This window comes from Lynx rufus, unplaced genomic scaffold, assembly GCF_022079265.1.
Source record: "Lynx rufus isolate CCGP_SWC_20201006 ecotype Redwood Valley unplaced genomic scaffold, mLynRuf1.p SCAF_5, whole genome shotgun sequence".
Taxonomy (NCBI): domain Eukaryota; kingdom Metazoa; phylum Chordata; class Mammalia; order Carnivora; family Felidae; genus Lynx; species Lynx rufus.
In genome coordinates, this window is record NW_025814867.1 from 147736727 (window position 1) to 147753368 (window position 16642).

Sequence of the window (16642 nt, forward strand, 5' to 3'; positions counted from 1 at the left end):
CTAATGGCCTATCAGGGACCGGGAGTGCTGGACAAACCCTGAGGACAGATTTCTGCAGGCAGTACCGGAGGGACTTTGCCACGTGACCATAATGTGTCAGGTGGGTGCTGCGTTTCAGCAATCCTTGGGGTCACACGACCCAGGAAAGTGGCAGGCCACGGAGCCAGTAATCAATGTTTACTGCCACCCTTCCGCCTCCGCTCCCCGCACTGGCTCGTGCTCTTGCTTCCCTGTTGCGGCCCCTCTGGAAGTGAGCATGATCGCTTCCGTCTACAGGGGACGAAAGCCAGGCGTGGAGGAGCCGGGGCGCCCCACCCGTGGGAAGCAGCAGAGCAGCTCGCACCCACACCCCCTGGGGGGCTCCAGGGCACATTCCTAGCCGCCAGTCTACCGTCCCAGGGTGCAGAGCAGCCGGAGTCGACATCACGAACTTCCCTGTAGATGGCGTCACGTCCCCTTACTTACGGAACTTTCTGGTGGTGTGGGCGTATGTGTGTGCCTGGCCTGTGCCGGGTACTCCCAAGGTTCCAGTCTGTCGGGATGTACTTCACAACCCGAAGTGCAGTGGCCACACACAGAGCGGGAGTCTCGGAGAAATGCCTTCAGGCCACCCTTTCAGATCAGCTGATTATCAGAGCAGAACTGCCTTTTGTCTGGGCCCAGCCTGTGGGAACGGGACTCCGCTGCCCGTCTGCTGGTTGGCCGGAAAGGTCTTGGGAGAATCAGCAGGACCAACGGGCAGTCCGGCCAGAGCGGTGCCTTCAGCGAGCGGTGCGGCCACCGCCGGCACAGCTGCCTGCGGCGGGGAGAACGTCCCCACTTCCTATCCGGGCCGAAGCTCCTGGCCAGTCCTCGGTTGTGAGGACATTCACAGGGGTCGGGACAGCTACCCTGCTGCCCTCTGCTGAGTGCGCAGCTCTGATCCAGACCTCTGCCCGCAGTGGGAGGGAGGGAACGAATCCTTGTTAGATTAATGGCATTCTTCTAGTAGATTCCAGAATGAAGACTGCTTTTTAGCCAGAATCTATCTGAGAGCCTTTATATAGAGCGTCACTGCCTTTATATTTACTAGAAGATGAAGGGCAGGGCTGTTAAGACGGGTCACTTTGGGTTTAAAACAAGATGCACAGGACTTAAGAACTTGTCAGAATGGTCAGATGGCACAAGCTGGCCCTGTCTGCAGTACCTTAAACACACGCACTCACCTGGCTGACGCTGGACCTCGGGGCACAGCAACAGGCGTGGGTCCACGTGCCGCGGAAGCTGTTAAGAAGCACGAAGCAGGACGGCGAGGGGCAGCCGCCAATGTCTTGACCAGCACAGGTCCTGGGGGCTGCGAGGCCCGCTTTCAGGATCTGTGACTGGACATGGGCACCGACAACTAAAACTCCGGGGCGGTAACTGGCCTGGTTGCTGGCATCAACTCCGCCCGCAGGGTCAGCCCCTCCCCGGGCTCTGAGCCCAGAGGCCAAGGTCGTGAGGTAAGACACATTAAGGACTTAATGGTGCCTGCAATAAAGGCCTCAATAAATGTTAACAGTTCTTCCTAATGACACAAGCTTCCATAAATTCCTAAGAGTAATCTACGCAAACTAAAATCTCCAACCAACAGGGCTTTTAACTTTTTAGCTGGGCGGATTCTGAAAGAAAGAAAATAAGGTTCTCTGTATTTCCACTTCAAAAAAGATAGTAAACAGTATATGTTCTGTTCAGGAAGCATTTTATTGTTGCTACAAGTTTAGGGATTTTCATGGACAGAAAATCAACACTTTCAGAAAATCTCCCGCATGGCCCTGCTCAGCTTCTGAATCTTGGTTTTCGCAGACATATCAGCATATTTCTCTCCAATACGGACAATCATTCCACCCATGATGGACGGATCAATCTAGGAAAGAAAATAGGTTGGAAGTGTGGAAAAGCATTGATATTTCATTGATCGAATGGAAAGATGAAAAAGTGCTTTGAAAAGTCTACATGCTGTACAAATCTAAGATGTTATTATGTCTAGAAAAAAGAAGTCAGATTGTGAATGGAATCCATAATCATTTAAATTGAGAACATAAAATTTCTATTAGAAACAATTTAGTATTTGGTGAGATTTAATTTTTCAGTTTCTACAGCCACTCAACAGTGTCAAAGAACCTGAGGAAACACACCATACATAATTAAAAACCTACCTTAACCTCCAATTTCAATACTTGGCCTTTACTTAGGAAGCTCTTCAGGACTGTTTTTAATTCAGCAAGAGTGGGTTCATCTAAAGGCTAAAAAAAGGACAAAACCATCCTTTAATTAAGTAGATAAAGCAGAACAGAACTTTCCACGTAAAAGCTCAGGAAGAAAATACCCCTGGCACACATCAGCACGACAGGCCTTGTGAATTCCTGTGTGGTCTCTGGGCCGTTCCAGGAGCTGCACCGCAAGTTACTCACACCGCTGGTGTGCCGGGAACATGCCAATGTCCCGTCCCACAAGAACACCTCGGCGAGCTCACTGGGCGGGTCACTGATGCCCATAAATGCCACTCCCTCCCCGTCTCTGCTCCCTGGTATCAGTGGTACGACTTAGACACGACTGAGGAGGACCCCCCCCCCCAATACTGAAGTTAATGCTGCCTGATGACACAGGCCTCTCCTGTGCAGCCCTGTGGGTATGGCAGGAGGCCACTATGTCCTTGGATGGAGAGCTGCAATCTGACCCGGTTCTAGCATCTCTAAGACCTCTGGTTCCCAGGAGCTTCTAGAAGCACGCTGCACTCCGAGCCTCACGGGGAACGCCTGGCCGCACGGCTCTGCACTTGACTCTGACAGAGCCAGCACTTACGTCAGCCTGTGTTCTCTCTGCCTCAACTCCTACTCCTGGTGAGGGGAGAGTGAGAAAGGCTGAAGGAGCGGCCTCTTGTCACAAATCCTCTCTCTCTACCCCCACACCTAAGGGTCCACAGGCTAGCAGATAAGGCTTTCCATCTTCGCAAAGATCTAACAACGCCTCTTGGGGGAGCTGGTGTGAAAGTCTGCTGGTGTTTAATCAAGACATCATTCGCCAGGCCTCCAAGGTTACAGAGCTCCGAAGTACGTGCACACCTCCCACTCAGAGGCTTAGCGGGTGCCAGGCACCGGTCTGTGCTGGCATTTCACACCCACCACCCCCTTTAACCGGGACAACTCTGGGCGGCCAGCGGCTCTTATTCCCATTTCCCGTAGGAGAGAACAGGTTCAGGGTGGTTAAGGTCCCAGTTGCTGCAATATTTGAAATCAGTCTATTTCTACAGACTGTGCCCTTAGTCACTAATCAAGGAATAATTTTTGTTTTTGAACAGTGGAAACTTATTTACCCGGGAGTTTCAACATCAAACACTGCTGCACTAGCAACAGTTGGTTCTAAAAAACTTTTACAAAAATATGCACCCTTTAAAAAAATAATGTCCTTGGGGCACCTGGGTGGCTCAGTCAGTTAAACGTTTGACCTCGGCTCAGGTCATGATCTCGTGGTTTGTGGGTTCGAGTCCCGCATCGGGCTCTGTGCTCACAGCTCAGAGCCTGGAGGCTGCTTCGGATTCTGTGTCTTCCTCTCTCTCTGCCCCTCCCCTGCTCACGCTCGGTCTCTCTCTCAAAAATAAACATTAAAAAAAAATGGTTTTTAATTAAAAGTAAAAAATAAATTAAAAAATCATGTCCTTGTACTCACTGAATGACATAATTTATACCAGTGCTCAGCCACGGGGATGGTATGACCTGCCTGGTGAAGCCTCATCTGGGCCCTGCTGTCACCGAGAACTGGGGCAGGCCCAGTGGGCCCGGGCAGATGCCTGAGCTGTAAGGATTCGCAGTCAGTTGTGCACTTTCATGGCACCGACTATGAACTACAAACGTGCAAATACATGATCTGGGGTAAAATGTCTCTCTGAAGCCGTGCTCTTTTGGAGAGTGAGAGTATCTTTGAAATACCAGAAATATTAACCTAGATGAGGTCAGGTGCTGCGTATTCCAAGCAAATCCGCCGTCCTCTACTGAGAAGTAAGCCCCTCAAGGCTGATTTCCTATGCGGTCTGAACTACAGTAGGGAGAAAATACGTACTTAGGACATCAACAAAAGGAATTCTGGGGAGGTGGCGCAGCTTAAGGTACATGCTCTTGTGAGAGAGAGGGCCATGTTCAAACCCTGATTCCCTATTTTGTCACTTTGGGCAAATGACTTAATTTCCCTGGGTTCACTCATCTGTAAAATAAGGATAATTCTACCTCACATACAACGCTGCCATTAAATAATACATTACGAAGTACTCGGCATATAGGTCTATTATTACAGCCACGTCACCAACTCCACAAGGGCCTGCCCTTCCCACCCTTCCCATTCGCTGCCACCAAAGGTTAGACAGTCCAGTTTCAGGAGACTACTTACCAAGGGACTTGTGAAATAACTCCAACTTGTGAGGGAACATAAACCACTACTTCCTAACACATTTGAGTCCAGTCTCGTCCTTCCGAATAGTCAGCGGGTAGGGAGGCACTAACGGGACACACACCGGCCCCTCCAAAGCGCAGGTTCATGGCAGCTCGTGTAAGAAGTGAAGCAAACCTCCTAAGTGACCAATCACCTTTCCCGATTTCTGGATTTTAGCCTGTTTTTTTTCTTTTCATTATGCAAAACGTCATGCACGGATGTCAAAGCAAATACAGCAGCAACAAGCTGTCACTTACGGATGCAGTGGTCACTGTGCAAGGAACTTCTCCACGGTGGACACTCATCATGGTCGAAAAGGCAGAAACGACTCCAGGGGTGTTGTTCAAGCGACCATTTTCAGCAAGCAAATCTGGGAAAGTGAAGGTGTCTCAGTAACATCAAAATCACTCAAAACAGGTTATTCATTAGACACTTTTCCAAAGAAGACATCCAGATGGACAACAGACACATGAAACGATGCTCAATATCACTCATCATCAGGGAAATACAAGTCAAAGCCACACTGAGATACCACCTCATGCCAGTCAGAGTGGCTAAAATGAACAAATCAGGAGACTATAGATGCTGGAGAGGATGTGGGGAAAAGGGAACCCTCTTGCACTGTTAGTGGGAATGCAAACTGGTGCAGCCACTCTGGAAAACAGTGTGGAGGTTCCTCAAAAAAATTAAAAATAGATCTACCCTATGACCCAGCAACAGCACTGCTAGGAATTTACCGAAGGGATACAGGAGTGCTGATGCCTAGGGGCACTCGTACCCCAATGTTGATAGCAGCACTTTCAACAATAGCCAATTAGGGAAAGAGCCTAAATGTCCATCAACTGATGAATGGATAAAGAAGATACGGTATATATATATATACAATGAAATACTACTTGGCAACAAGAAGGCATAAAATCCTGCCATTTGCAGCAACATGGATGGAACTGGAGGGTATTATGCTGAGTGAGATAAGTCAGTCAGAGAAAGGTATGTTTTCACTCATATGCTGATCTTGAGAAACTTAACAGAAGACCATGGGGGAAGAGAAGGGGAAAATAAAAACAGTTACAAATAGAGAGGGAGGGAGGCAAACCATAAGAGACTCTTAAATACCGAGAACAAACTGAAGGTTGATGGGGGGTGGGGGAGAGGGGAAAGTGGGTGATGGGCATTGAGGAGGGCACTTGTTGGGATGAGCACTGGGTGTTGTATGTAAGCCAAACTGACAACAAATTATATTTGTATGTTAGTATACTATTGTAACAAAACAAAACAAAACAAAAACCCCTAGGTTATTCACGAGGTATTATATTCACCTCAAAAGCAAACTTAGATTTGTGGCCTTAGAATGCTATATTCAATGTCCTTTAAGAATGTGAATGAAGAAGATGGTGCTTGGTATTTAAAAAGTATATTCAGTGTTTAAAAAAACCCACCACCGACAAGCATTTAAAATAGCCAGGTGTGTGGGGAGGCCTTACAGATCTCCAACCGATTTCCTGACCATGGCCTGCAACCTGATTTTCATATTTCAGGTTAGATTCCAATGTTTGGCTACAAATCCCCAAATTAACATATCATCTATATTCAAAGATGATGCCATGAATACATGTTCTTTGGAACATGTATTCTGGGTTGGCCATGGGACTTGAAAAGCAAGCCTAATGTACCAAACAATGCAAATGTCTTTGAGGACAGAGATACAGCCACTGGTTACACACCGTTTCCTTGCTATGAATCCTATCTGTCTTCTCCACGGTTTGAAAAGTAGTGGCTGCAATTACTTTGTTACACGGTCATATCCTTTAGACAGTGCTCTTCAAACTTTACCTCACAAACAATTCACTTGGGGAGCTAGTTAAATGCAGTAGGTTGATTTATTAGGTTGGCTAAGTCCTTAGATCACGGCCAAAAGGCAGGTAGGTGATGCTGACGTTCCTGGTCCACGGATCACACTTCCAGCGGCAAGATTTTCAGTAGAAAAGATCTAATACTTACTGATCAGGTTGCATGTGAGGGGAGAGAACCTCTCTTTTGCTGTCATGTCGTTTAGGCTTTTCACTTTCACGGAACGCTTCACATAGGGATTCATAATGGAAGCAGCCATTTTGGGTTCCTTCAAGAGTTGCTGAAAGTACCAAAAAAATAATTTCTTCAACGCTTTAGTGCATGAACGATCCTCGCTGCCACAACATATTTTGTTATGAGTCATGTATTTCATTAAATTAGCACTCTCAAAGCACGTATGAAGAAAAGTTTACAATCAAATAATTTTCTCTGCCTTTGAGAATACACCATACCTTGGTTTTACACAAGATATAATGGTACTTCTTGGAAAAATTTAAAGATACTTTATGAAGTTTCTTAAATTTATTTTTGCTTTTCAAGAGAGATTACAGAAAAACTAAGCAGCCGAGATTCAACGAACTGCATATGTTAATGTATTTACTATGGGTAATACTCAGCTGAAAAGGTGCTCTAACAGCAAAGGAAGTCTCCCTGTTATTCCCCTGGAGGGGGGCCTCTCTGTGTCAGAGTGATCCTGATTCTGTCCTGCCTCTTACAGAGCCCCGTGAGAGAACTCTGGTGTTTCCAGAGCAGCCTCAATCAGCCTGGGAGGCAGAGTGGACGAACAGTGGGAGTGCAGCTACCAGGAGAGGGACCACACGTCTCCATTTTGTTAATTCATAAATGTCTGTCCTCAGCGACCCAGGGTAGCTTCCGGCACCTTGCTCCCCTTAGTATCAGGCCAGGGTTCTAACAAAACAATGGCTGTTTCCGTTTGGGCATCTTTCAGTTAAATACCTGTCAGCCTTTCACTCACTGCTAGCACCTTCTCCCAGGCTCTCGGCCAGAATCTGCTCTAATCCAGGCTACCTGTAATACACCACCTAATGCTAAAACTTCGACTCGACTGGCTCCATAGAAACAATTTTCCATAAAAATCGAGGACTTACGCAAATTAAAAGCTGGCATTTGGGTAATCCGGTTTTTCGTGTTTCCCATCTTTCTCTGTTGTATCATCCGATGGGCAGTTAGTGGCACCTGTGTAGCATCACTTTCCTCTCAGTGCCAAAAAATTGCTAATTTTCATTTACAAAGAGTCTTAAGGTAAGTGCCTCCTTTCTACGTCTCCACATCTTAACTGATTTCCAGGTTATAGTCAAACCCCATTCTTAACACCCACAATCTAGGTCACTCCATTGTGAATACCACTGTTCGGTTTTAAATGGGCATATATGGGGCGCCTGGGTGGCTCAGTTGGTTAAGCATCTGACTTTGGCTCAGGTCATGATCTCATGGTTTGTGGGTTCAAGCCCTGTGTCAGGCTCTGTGCTGACAGCTCGGAGCCTGGAACCTGCTTCAGATTCTCTCTCTCTCTGCCCTTCCCCCACTTGTGTTCTGTCCCTTTCTCTCTCTCAAAAATAAACATTAAAAAAATAAAAATTAAAAAAAAATAAACAAAATGGCCATAAATGACAAGTAGCAGGCAATAATTATCACCTCCAAAAATGCCTGTGTGTGATCCTGTCTGCTCTTGGTACCCCTCTCCCAAGTGTCTCCAACAGTAAGGCTGTTGACTCTGTGGGTTGGTCACACCAACTCAGACAGTAAGCATCATCTGTAGAGCTAACTGGACAGAGAAAGGAATATGGAACGAACATTACTGTCTGCTAGGACAAAAATTCCAAAAAAAAAAAAAAAGCTTGAGATGAAAAATGAACAGAATAAATATTATCCTATATGACTAGCCTCATCAGGGTTTTTTCTTCTGAACAGTATGATAAAAAAAAAACTTCAGAAATAAGATTAAAAATAGAAGAAATTCTTAAAACATAAAACTAAAAAAGTGCAAAACTTTCTCTAGAGAGAGTATACGCTAGACTGTGTCTCCCTCTCCCCCCCCTTTTTTTTAAGTTTATTTATTTGATTTGAGAGAGAGGGAGAGAACAAGTGGAGGAGGGGCAGAGAGAGAGGGAGAGGATGTGAGGCGGGCTCTGTGCCTTCGAGCTCAGAAACGTGAGATTATGACCTGAGCTGAAGTCGGAGGCTTAACTGACTGAGCCACCCAGGCGCCCCTCCCTCTCCTCCTTTAATGCAGAGCTTATTGTCGGAGGTGGCAGCTATAAAGCAAGAGAAGGGGAAGCAACAAAGTGGACAGAAACATGTTAACTAGAAAATTCGGTTAAAGTTACAACAGATTTTCCCAAGTTACACTGGTACACTTCTGTTAATTCAATTAATTCACTCTTCTTTCCAGGTTAAAAAAACAAAGTGTAAAAATAAACTGTCCCTTGTAGCTTCCCCATCTGTCAGTTCTGTACTGGAGCTCAATACACCTTTGCTGATTTTGTTGCCCAGAGTGCTCTGCTTGGTTATTTCCCTCCCACATCTTGGGGATAAAATAAAAAATTGAAAATGAGGAAAGGCTCCATAAAGAAAATTCCCAGCAAAGCAAGTCATAATACATTCTAAAGACTATTTTAGAACTGCCTGAAATACAAGCATAGATTTTCAAAGGTGACCTCTATTTCTTCTTAGCCTCAAATCTTGGTTCCTAATATTAATAATATCCTTGTTCGTATCTGCCTGTACCTATTATACAATAGGTTCAGAATAACAATACCCAGTACTATTCCTATCAACATGATTACAGAAAACAGGTTTTCTTTCTTTTTTCTTTTTGTAGTTCATTTTCACTTAGGATATACCTCACTAGAGAAACATGGCCAAATAAGGAAAAAACCTGTGATGGAAACTTAGTAAGTAATAAACAGAAGAGCTACTTACCGCTACTCTCAACAATTCCTTTTCTACTTGTTCCAGCTTATTCTGTTTAGATGCAGCAGAATAAAGAGCAGTGGCATAGCGACCTTCGATACCATATACCTGAACAGGTGGCTTTAAAAAAAGGATGGGGTGGGGGAGGAAGAGAAAAGGAAAATCACTTCAGGTATCATTCTGCCAATAGCAGGATTAAATACGTATATTAAAATACACCGTTTAGAGCACACAAGTTTAAATACCAAATATGGAATCAGAAAGCTATCCTGAATGGCAATTCTCAAACAAATCAGGGATGTTTCCTCGGCTAGGTCACTTAATCTTCCAATTTTTGAGCTTCCGATTTTTCATCTTAAAATGTGGTGCTTGGGAAATATGGTACCTAGAGTCCCTTCCAGCGGTAACTATAAATCAATTATTACATGGATTCTGAAATGAGCTTATGCTTCCTTTGAACTCAGTAACTAATCAGTTCCACATAGTGGAGATTTTAAACACTGATAGAAGACAGTTTTGCACATGTTAGAGCCAAGAAAACATTTAATGGTGACACTATAAATTTCCCCTATAGCGTCTCCCCATCAATGTTCAGTTTAATGGAGCTCTTTAGCAGCTTACTGAATGCCTGATGCTTGAATTATTTTTCACAAAAAACTGTAGGCTTTTTCCTACGCGCTGCCATCAATATATGACTACATATGCTTAGCAGTTCTGTATGGTTGTAGTGCAAGAGCTCAGGTTTGAAGAAAGATTTAGTTCCAGTCCAGCCCTGAGACCAGACTCGAGTTTTCCCAGTCTGTTTCCTCTTTTGCAAACAAAAGACCAGCTATTTCCCATCATTGTTATGGGATTTTAAGAAATTCCCACAAAGGTTAAGCATGGGCCTGTTGCACACCAGGCATTCAACTTATTCCATTCCCTATCCCCACGCACACATCACATTTTGGGACCTACCAATCACGCAGAAAGGTTTAGGTAGTACTTATACAAAAGTCCATGCCCTAACCGCGCACTTTCATTTACTTTACGATTGGTAACAAAAGTTGACATACCCTCACGAGCTTGGCAAATGGCCTGACCACAGATGTACTAAAGCATCGCACCTTTAAAACAATAAGACATTTTAAGTGATTAGTTTCTTAGTATCATCACGGAGATTACACGAGCTGCTCTTTATTCCCAAGGAGTAAATTTCACCACTAAGCATCATCCATAGCCGCCTGGGAAACTGCTTTCCCACCAACTTCCTCGTTTGCTAGGAACAGGCTGAGGCTAGCACACCAGTATGAGAGAGAAAACACAAGTTCTGATGAAACACATGTTCCAAGAAACCCCAAATTTTTGGCATTTGTTACCACCCGTGAGGAAGGAGTTTAATAAAAAGTGAGAGGATTCCAGTCATGATCTGCAAGAGATGTACCTTCTTAGAATCCAAATGCTATCGGAAAAGAAAGATTAATCCCCTTAGTACTGCAGCAGTCTGATGTGAGAACTGACCCTAGTTCTGAGAAATGGCATCTAGTCTATCAAGGAACAGAGTTGGAACTCGTTGCTTAAAAAGCATCTGCAAGGGCACAGCTCACCTTCAAATAATTTCAGTTCTGAACTGTTCTATAACACAAGTGGTTGTAGGGATTAAAAGACCTTTCCACTTATGAAAAACTTACCTAAGCTGTAAGGTGTCATGATGTGTAAAGCATAGTGTTGCTATGTGGTATAAAGACCACGAATTTTCTTTCCAACTCCATCTTCTGTATGACCGTGTGGGTTCGAATCTCAGCTCTACCTACCCCTTCCTGGCTGAGCAGCCAAGGACGAGTCATTTAAACTTTTCGGTCTCATTTTCTTTATAAAAATGTGAAATGTGTTTTATAAATACTCCTTAGCATTACTAGAGACCCCTGGCAGGTTTGACCACAACGACAAGGTTCAATGACTTGGGGGTGGGCTGTATCCTTTCCTCGGAGTCCAGGGGAGCCTTCCCCCGCCCCTTTCCCGTGCGCCTCAAACTAGCTGCTCCCGAGGCTGTGCTCGGAGACGCCAAGGTCAGGCACGCGTCCCCCTGCACCGCCAGCCCCGCGGACGTCCAGGGAGGTAGGGCCGCCCGAGCGCTCTGCGTCGCTCCCACTCGCAGGGCCCTACAACGCTGAATGGCGGCCACGCTTCCCCAGCTGTGGTCTCGCTCTGTGGCTCTTAGGGCTCTGCTACGTGTCACTTTAGAAGGGATCCTCTCGCTAGTTTTCAGGAGCTCCCTTCTCTCACCTGCCGGGAGAGCCCGGACACTGCAGAGGAAGCCATCTTCTCCGGGTGGCTGTAGGTCAAAGCCGAGGCGGCGAGAGAGACGCAAGGGCGCACGCGTGCGTCAGCGTAGCCGCTCGGGCCGCTGGGAAATGTAGGCGTAGGTCACCAGGCCGCATGCGCCGAGGTCGCGGTCAGTCTGGGAGTTGTGGTCTTTAGAAGTGGTTGTTAAGGGCTGGACTTCTAGAGCTAGTGGCCTCGGACAGCACCTTAAAAATAAAACGCTTGAATTACTGAATGGTCCTTACAGTAGGGTGGGTTTCTTTTCCCTAGGTTTTAAATTTCCTTTTAGATAAATAGGTGGCATATGTTCTATTTCACATTCATTACTAGCATCATTAGCATCGTTTACCCCTTCTTTCTACCACAACAAAGGGTGTATCGAGTGCAGTTCCTTGCTCTGTACAAAAACAAAGGAGCCTTACAGCTCCCGCTGAGGATTCAACCTGCCCAGTGTCTGGGCCATGGCTGCCTCTCTACCTCCACACCCCCTTCCCCTCATCTCACCTGAGCGCAGCACTGCCTTCGGTTTGTGAGAGCATGTGAGATTCTAGTGCCTAAATTCTTGATTCCTGGGTAGAGCGGAGTGATTATCTGAGATTATCTGGGGTTTGAGCAAGTGTGACATCGAAACCGAAAACCCAACACTGGCGTTGGCCAGGTTCTCTGCATTCATAAACAAACCCGAATTTCAACCCATTTCAGCCTAAATGGAGCTTACTTTGTTTTTCTCTTCTGCACAGAAGAGAATTGGCCCGACAGAGCATGGATCAGAGTTCCCCGGTTGCAACAAAGGGGTCCTGTGGTCAACTGAAAAAAAATTTTTTTTCATGTTCAGATTTATTATAGGAACGCAGATTAATTTGTTAATATATCCTTTTAGAGGGCGGTTTTCTCATCATTACAAAAACTTGTAAAAATGCAGAGAAGTGCAAGGAATGTAATTGCCGTCTTTTCAATCACTCAGAGGCAGCTGTTGTCAATACTTGGGTGTGTTATCTCCCAGCATTTTTTCAGTATTATAATGGATATTATAATAGTGCCTGCCTTATAGATTACCAGGAAAAAGAAAGAAATTATACGTATGTAAAGTATTTAAAACAACTGCCTGACAGAGTGGCACTCAATAATGTTAGTTCTTTATTTTGTATTGTTTTATTATATATACGGATTGACACCTCATATATTATTTAGTTTATTGCCTTCTTCCTTAATACAAGAGAAAAAAAGGATACTAAATTAGATATGGTCTGTGGTTACATGCTTACGATATAAGAATATTTCAAAGTTATATAATTTTCATGAGCATATTAATGGCTGCAGAATAACCCATCAAGTGGATTCTGTATCTTATTCAATGATTTTTGAACATAATTCAGATGATTTCCAGGTGTGGTTTTTTTTTTCATTTTAAACAATACTGCATCTCCTGAGCATCTTAAATGCAAACCTTTTTTTTTTTTCTTTTCATACTTAGAATAACATCCAAAGAGATTTCCAGAACTGGCACAACTTGGTGAGAGGGTATGAGCCCTTTAAAAGTTCTTGGTGCTTGAGGCCAGGCTGCTTTTCAAAAGTTTTATCCTATTTACACTTTCACTGGCAGAGCCTAAAAACCCATGTTTCACTTCACTATGCAAACTATTTTCAGAGGCTGTTTTCAAATTAGCTTAATGGAAAGTATATTCATTATGCAATGAACGTAAATTTTATTGAGTACCTATTATGTGCAGGCAGCTCTTTTATGCCCTGAAGATATGGTATGTTACATGACAAAGTGCTTGCTTTTGTAGACCTTACATTCTATGCGATTTCAAACCACAAACCCATGTTTCCTAATGTGTGGGTGTTATTAGATGTAATACAAATCAAAAGTTCCGGAGCCAAATGCACTTGGGAAATTCTAGACTCTACTGTGTTGATAATTATAACTAAACTGTGTGATTGCATAACAGCAGGGAGATGCTCTTTATTTTCTTTGTATTTGCCTCCAACGCACTCGAGCCCCTTGGACGTGTCTATGATGGTAGTTGGGATTATTTGAGTCTCAGAATTTATTTAATGGTTACGCATACATGGTTTCATTTTTAGGTTGGGTCTCAGGACAACTCCAAGATGTAGGTAGTCTGGTACTCTCCCACTTGATAGGTGCAGAAACTTCTCAGACCCTGTTTAGGGAATGACAGTTCTGGGTCTCAGGATGTATTTCTGAGCGTGGGATTTTGATGACGGTGTATCCTGTTTACATCTTGGTGACGTGGACTATCGGAGAACCACAGAAGAAGCCCTGGAGCCTGATGCCTCCGCACCTCTGCAGTCAAACCTCCCTTCTACTTGTTCTTGGATTGGTGGGCGTCTGTTGGAGTCTCACCACAGGCAAAACACTGCAGTGACGGGCCAAGGCCCCAGATGCAAACCCTCATGAGCAATCAGCTGGCGACCGATTCCCAGTGGTTGCCATGCTTTGTGCTACGCAAGAATAGAAAATTTGGAAAGAAAAAAATTTTTTTTTTTTTTTTGTTCCATGGAAGGGAAAAGACTTAGCGCGATGCTTTCATGGTACCTTCCTATTGTGCAACCTTAAATTGTTTAAAAATGGGTTATTTTAGGCAAAGCCAACAGAGTCAAAGGGACTTGCCCAAGGGTATAGGCCCGGGCTAAAGTGGTGGCAGAACCCAAACATCAAATCGCCACTTTTTAATTTTATGCTGACTTTCACTTCAAAATAAATAATTTTCACTGTGCTGTTTTCTCTACAAAGGCACCAGATGGTGGCCTGGAACACAGCGGCATGGTGTCATGAGACCCTCAACTGCGTGTTTTAAAAAATGAAGTGACTTTCCCCTTGACCCAGAAATTCAGAAATTTGGATGGGGGGTCATGTGCAAAAAGTCCACCTTACTCTTAAACAAATATTTCAAATTTTTGTTTAAATTTTAATTAGTTAACATGTCATGTAATATTACTTTCAGGAGTAGAATTTAGCGATTCATCACTTACATACAGCACCCAGTACTGACCCCAACAAGTGCCCTCTTTAATACCCATCATCCCTTTAGCCCATTCCCCCACTCCCCTCCCTCCCTTCCCCTCCAGCATCCCTCAGTTTTTTCTCTATGGTTAGGAGTCTCTTATGGTTTGCCTTCCTCTCTCTTTTTTTTTCTTTCCCCTATGTTCATCTGTTTTGTTTTACTTTAAAACAAAACAAAACAAAACAAAAGAAGGAAACAAATGTCTTAGCATAGAAGAATGGCTTTAAGAGTGGAGCATTATGGGGGCACCTGGGTGGCTTAATTCATTGAGCATCCAGCTTCAGCTCAGGTCCGTGGGTTCGAGCCCCATGTCCGGCTCTGTGCTGACAGCTCTGGGCCTGGAGCCTGCTTTGGATTCTGTGTCTCCCTCTCTCTCTTTCCCTCCCTCGCTCATGCTCTGTCTCTCTCCATCTCTGAAAAATAAATAAACATTAAATTTTTTTTTAAATTAAAAAAGAGTGGAGCATTGTGCAGCCATCACAATGAGATTTTCAAAAAGTATTTAACAACCTAGAAAACGACTTAGTGAGGCTGAGGAAAAAAGTACAAAATACATTTTGTATTTTCTGTAATGAGCATGTGTCACTGCCATACTCAGAAAAAAAGAAAAGAGATGCCAAGATCTTGTCACTTACGTCTGTGCCCCATAAAGGAGAGATGCTCCTATTCTAGTGTCTGATAATACTTAGCTTCTGACACGAAGGGCGATGGCTTGAAGCTGGCACGTTGCACGAAGGACCAGGCTCCAAAGTCGGACCGGAGCACGTCCAAGGTTTCTTTCCAAGATCAGCTTCTGCATCGACTCCATCAGTCTCAGGACATGTTCTTCGGCTTTGCAGAAGACATAGTGAGGATGCTATTGGTGGGGTTTTGGGGTGATGGTGGGGGGTTCGGAGCTGACGGGCAAGAAAGAATCCTTGAAGACGTCTTTGGTGCAAAGAGGTGATTTTATTAAAGCACGGGGACCGGACTCGTGGGCAGGAAGAGCTGCCCCGGGATCGTGATGGGTAACTGATTATCTACCCTCAGGTTGGGAGGGGGCCAGGGGTAGAGTAAGTCTCTAAGGAATTTTGGAAGCAAGGTTTCCAGGACTTTGCGGGGCTAGCCGCTGTTAGGAAAACCCCATTTATTACCATTTAGTAAAACCTCAGTCATGAGACCCTTCAGATGTATATCAGGGGGCCATAAGCTTGGAGTATGATTGCCAGCACATATCTTGGGGGAGTTGAGATAAAAGAAGTTTCCAAAGGAAGTTTTATATGTTGAAGTAGACTTACAGGATCCTGGGGGGTCAGGATAATGTGAAGCCAAAATTCTCTTTTGCCCCCAGCAGAGTGTCATCCTCGAGACAGCTGAGCTCCTAGAGGGAGGTCACTCTGCCTGTTTCAAGGACTTGTCACTGGGCTGTATAGGCAGTAAGGGAATTTAATTTTTCATCTGCCTTAGTTTCCCCACATCACGCGGCAAGCACTTAAACCCCTTTCCTTTGTTCTTGGGGAGCCAGGAGTGTCACACAGATCCCTCCTGGTGGGGGACGGGGGAGCTGTCAGCCTGTACTTTGCCCCACGCTCCCTCATCAGTATCTTCAGGGCGAAGGATGCCCTGAAGGGTAAGGTTTTCCCTACACATTTTGTTACATTGAAAGGACTTGGGAAGTATTTGCATTATTCCCATATTTATTTATCTCGGAGTAATTCTCCATCAATTTTCTCTTTCTTTCTGTTCTTTTCCTCTGGGGAGTTTATTTTGAGAAGGGTGCATGGATCACTTACAGCCCAGAGCCACTCACTTCCACAGGCCCATAGGCTAGCAGCCGGCTGTATAACTTCGTATGTAGTTTACCTGTCCATTTAAACCTAAGACCAGGAAAATGACTATGGCACCTTTCTACACAGGTCTGTGGCATTTCCCCATTATAGGGGGCTTTAGAGAGGTCCTAGCAATCAGCAGGGAGCCCCCAGGACTGGAACACATCAGGCTTTGAGCAAGAAAACGTGTTGAGGAAAATGGACAATGGGATTCCTGCTACTGTGACCATATGGCTTTAAACTGTTTATCTTTAGGATTTGGTGCATCTGCTA

At 44.8% G+C, this 16642-nt stretch overlaps 1 protein-coding gene across 1 annotated transcript; it reads right to left on the minus strand.

The window, feature by feature from the left end:
* Window positions 1-1703: 1703 nt before the first annotated feature.
* Window positions 1704-11559, minus strand: ATP5PO (ATP synthase peripheral stalk subunit OSCP). The gene is made up of 7 exons (XM_047099930.1): window positions 11494-11559; window positions 10284-10334; window positions 9238-9348; window positions 6445-6574; window positions 4701-4813; window positions 2178-2264; window positions 1704-1885 (listed from the first exon to the last, which is right to left on the minus strand). The coding sequence occupies exons 1-7, from the start codon at window positions 11527-11529 to the stop codon at window positions 1772-1774; spliced, it is 642 nt and encodes a 213-aa protein (XP_046955886.1). The 5' UTR covers window positions 11530-11559; the 3' UTR covers window positions 1704-1771.
* Window positions 11560-16642: the final 5083 nt, after the last annotated feature.

Coding starts and splice junctions, on each gene's coding strand:
- ATP5PO (XM_047099930.1), bottom strand. CDS start 11,529: ATGGCTTCCTCTGCAGTGTCCGGGCTCTCCCGGCAG. Junction 6,575..9,237: donor AGGAATTGTTGAGAGTAGCG/GTAAGTAGCTCT, acceptor TGGTACTTTCAG/CAACTCTTGAAGGAACCCAA. Junction 4,814..6,444: donor CCTCACATGCAACCTGATCA/GTAAGTATTAGA, acceptor TCACTTTCCCAG/ATTTGCTTGCTGAAAATGGT.